Source organism: Pipistrellus hanaki, assembly GCF_964339955.1.
Source record: "Pipistrellus hanaki genome assembly, chromosome: 15".
Lineage (NCBI taxonomy): Eukaryota > Metazoa > Chordata > Mammalia > Chiroptera > Vespertilionidae > Pipistrellus > Pipistrellus hanaki.
The window spans coordinates 49878452-49882370 of NC_140517.1; the positions used below are offsets into that span (position 1 = coordinate 49878452).

General features: G+C 48.1%; 1 protein-coding gene across 7 annotated transcripts in view; it reads left to right on the forward strand.

The window, feature by feature from the left end:
* LOC311633552 (leukocyte immunoglobulin-like receptor subfamily A member 6) overlaps positions 1–3919 on the forward strand; it is a 54880-nt gene that overhangs the window by 50516 nt on the left and 445 nt on the right. For all 7 annotated transcript variants that reach the window (XM_084906323.1, XM_084906325.1, XM_084906322.1 and 4 more), the window contains 2 exons: positions 1620–1751; positions 3786–3841. In XM_084906323.1, the coding sequence (XP_084762449.1) occupies positions 1620–1751; positions 3786–3841 (188 nt within the window). The remainder of the gene's footprint in view (positions 1–1619; positions 1752–3785; positions 3842–3919) is intronic.

The following is a 3919-nucleotide window of genomic DNA, read 5'->3' on the forward strand; positions in this document are numbered from 1 at the left end:
AAGTAGAGTGAGAAGGAAGTCCTAAGGGATAACACAAGCATACAAGCTTAAAAAATCTATTGGGGCTGCCCAGCCAGGTGTAGCTCAGCCATTGAAACAAAGAGGTCATTGGTTCGACCCAGAAACAAAGAGGTCATTGGTTCGATTCCCGATCAAGGCATATGCCCAGGTTTCAGGCTCAATCCCCAGTGAGGGGCATGCAGGAGGCAGCCAGTCAATGATTCTCTCTCATCATTGATGTTTCCATCTCCCTCTCCCTCCCTCTCTGAAATCAATTTAAAAAAAAATTTTTTTAATCTATTTGGTAAAAAAAATATGGCTTATTTCACTTAGCATAACAGCCTCCAGGTTCATCCATGAGCAGCTCACTTCTTAATTCTTGAAGTGGAACGCTCATTCGCTTTGCTACCTTTACAATCTTTTTAAGTTTTTATTAAATTTATTGGAATGACATTGGTTAATGAGTTTCAAATGTGCAATTCCATAGCACATCATTTGTGCTCACCACCCAGACTCAAGCCCCCTTCCGTCACCATGTGTTTGACCCTTCTTGCTCCTCTTCTACCTCTCCCCACTACCCTGCCCCTCTAGTAACTAAACTTCTATTGACTGTGTCTGTGAGTTTTTATGAGTTTTTGTTTGTATTGTTTGCTTTTGGGCTGCTTTCAGTTTTACATCCCACATAGGAATGCAATCATACGATTCTTAACTTTTTGACTGACTTACCTTGTTTAGCACGACATTCACACTCTTTTTTTTAAAATATATTTTATTGATTTTTCACAGAGAGGAAGAGAGAGGGATAGAGAGCTAGAAACATCGATGACAGAGAATCATCGATCAGCTGCCTCTTGCACACCCACTACTGGGGATGTGCCTGCAACCAAGGTACATGCCCTTGACCGGAATCGAACCCAGGACCTTTCAATCCACAGGCCAACGCTCTATCCACTGAGCCAAACCGGTCCCAGCCACACTCTTGATTTATTCTGGTTGGCTCATGGAAGCTGGGGGGGAGGGGTGTTATATAGTTTTGTTGATTTCAGAGAGGAAGGGAGAGAGAGATAGAAACATCAGTGATGAGACTCATTGATAGGCTGCCTCCTGTACGCCTCTCCTGGGGATTGAGCCCGCAACCCGGGCATATGTCCTAAGCGGAAATGGAACCATAACCACCTGGTTCAAAGGTCGGTGCTCAACCACTAAGTCACGCCAGCCACGCTGGATTCACTTTTTTAATATATTTTTATTGATTTCAGAGAGGAAGGAAGAGGGAGAGAAAGAAAAACATCAATGATGAGAGAGGGCCATTGATTGGCTGCCTCCTTCACTCCCCCTACCGAGGATCAAGCCTGCAACCTGGGCATGTGCCCTTGACCAGAATCAAACCTGGGACCCTTCAGTCCGAAGGCCGACGCTCTTATCCACTGAGCCAAACCAGCCAGGGCAGGCTGGATCCATTTTTAAGTTGTTCTGTTTATATTAGGGTTCCCAGGGGTCAACCATTCGGGACTGTGCTGGGGCATGGGGGGGGGCATGTAGGGGCACCTGGTCCCCATGCCCTCCACGAAGGTACTTTAGGAAGGGCAGCTGCTCCAACACTGTCTCCTCCTTTGCAGCCACGGACCACAACCAGACCCAGGACCACCAGAGTATTCTGATCGGCTTCCCAGTGGCCATCGTCCTCCTGCTCCTCCTCTCCCTCCTTTTCTTCATCCTCCACCACCGCCATCGCAAAGCCAAAAAAAGCAGTACGTCCTTCAGCGAGGGAGGGAAGCCTGAGCAGAGGCCCCTGTGGGGCAAATCCTACAGGGAAATTGCGGGGAGGCATCTTCTGGGGGTGGAAAAGGGGGTGAGAGAGCCAGAGGCATGAAGGTAAGGGCTGGTTTGCTGGCTCTAGCTGCGATGGTGATAACTCTCTCTTTTTTTACTTATTGATTTTGAGAGAGAGATTGATTTGTTGTTCCACCTTGTTGTTGTTGTTGTTAATCCTCATCTGAGGATATTTTTTCCTTGATTTTTTTTAATCAATCTTTATTGTTAATATTATTACAATGGCTCCTCATTTCTTCCCCCCTCCACCAGGTTCCCACCCCACCCTCCGCCCCCTCCCCATCCCCCATTGTCCTCATCCATAGATGCACAGTTTATGTTCAGTCTCTTCCTCCCTCCCATTCCCCGGTAGTAAATCCCTTTTCAGATAGTAAATCAGTTACTTAGCATTTTCTCATATCAATAATATTTCCACATGCCCAAGGATACACTTCACACAAAAGACATTTCCAAATAGGTCAACCAACCTCATCCAGGCCCCACACAAGGCACTCACAGATCAACACCCCAGCGCTATACTAACTCAACACATCCAGATCTAAGCCTTCATCTCTTGGTTCAGCAGACCCTCAAGTTCCCGCAAAAGTTTCCAGCCATGTCTGAGAGGCAGCCTTGGGGCGGGGGCAGGCGAGGAGCTAGCTGTTCCAGGCCTGGCTGCTCTGGGCCTGGCCTCTGTTGCTCTGGTCCATTCCACAACCAGCTGCTCCGGGTCTGGCCACTGCCGCTCCGGACCTAGTTGCTCTGGACTTGGCTGTTGCTGCTCCGGGCCCGGCCGCTCCGGACCTGGCCACTCCCAGCCTGGCAGCTGCTGCTCTGGGCCCGGCTGCTCCCTTGATTTTTTTATAGAGAAAGTGGAAGTAAAAAGGAGAGACAGAGAGAGAGAGAAACATCTATGTGAGAGGGACACATCGATTGGTTGCCTCCCCCATGTGCCCCTGCCTGGGAATCGAGCCTGCAACTGAGGTTCGTGTCCTTGACAAGAAATGAACCTGCAGTTGAACCAAGGGCCAATTCTCTAGCCACTGAGAAAAACTGGTTAGGGCTGTTCCACTCATGTATGCATTCATTGGTTGCTTCTTGTATGTGCCCTGACTGGGGATTGAACCGTGACCTCCTGGTTTATGGGTCAAGTCTCAACCACTGAGCCACACCAGTGGGGCTAAAATCAATTTAAAAAAAAAAATTTCCTCGCCCGAATGGTGTGGCTCAGTGGATTCCCGGTCAGGGCACATACCCAGGTTGCAGGCTCGATCGCCAGTGTGGGGAGTGCAGGAGTCAGCCAATTGATGATTCTCTCTCCTCTCTCTCCCATTATCTCTGAAATCAAGAAAAAAATTTAATATATATTATTAATTTTTTTACAGAGAGAAAAGGAGAGGGATAGAGAGCTAGAAACATCGATGAGAGAGAGACATCGATCAGCTGCCTCCTGCACACCCCCTACTGGGGATGTGCCCACAACCAAGGTACATGCCCTTGCCTGGAATCGAACCTGGGACCCTTCAGTCCCCAAGCCGATGCTCTATCCACTGAGCCAAACCAGTTCGGGCTAAAAATATAGATTAAAAAAAATGTCCTCAGGTGAGGATAAAAAAAGTTTTTAAATGAAATATTTCCAGTAGGACATGATCTACTCATCTAGGGGAAATGGTGAACAACATAGACTGAGGAACAAGAACAGACCCAGAGAGAAGGAGCCATGGGTCAGACTGTCGGACCTCAGAGGGAGGGTGGGGATAAAAGGGAGAGATCAACCAAAGAACTTGTGTGCACACATAGGAGCCTAACCAGTGGTCAAGGACAATAGGGGAGTGAGGGCATGAAGTGGGGGGGGGGGGGATTGGAATGGAGGGATGTGGACAAATATGTGATACCTTAATCAATAAAGAAATTAATTTAAAAAGAAAGAAAGAAAGAAATATGCAGCCCTAACAATGTCCTCCTCCCTCCAGATGCCACCGAGACAAAGAGGCAGCAACAACAGGCAGCGGGACCCATGAACAGACTGGTAAGAGTTTCCTCCTCTACTCTTTGCCCCCACCTCCCCAACAATTCCTCTGGTCCCCAATATCACACCATATCATAG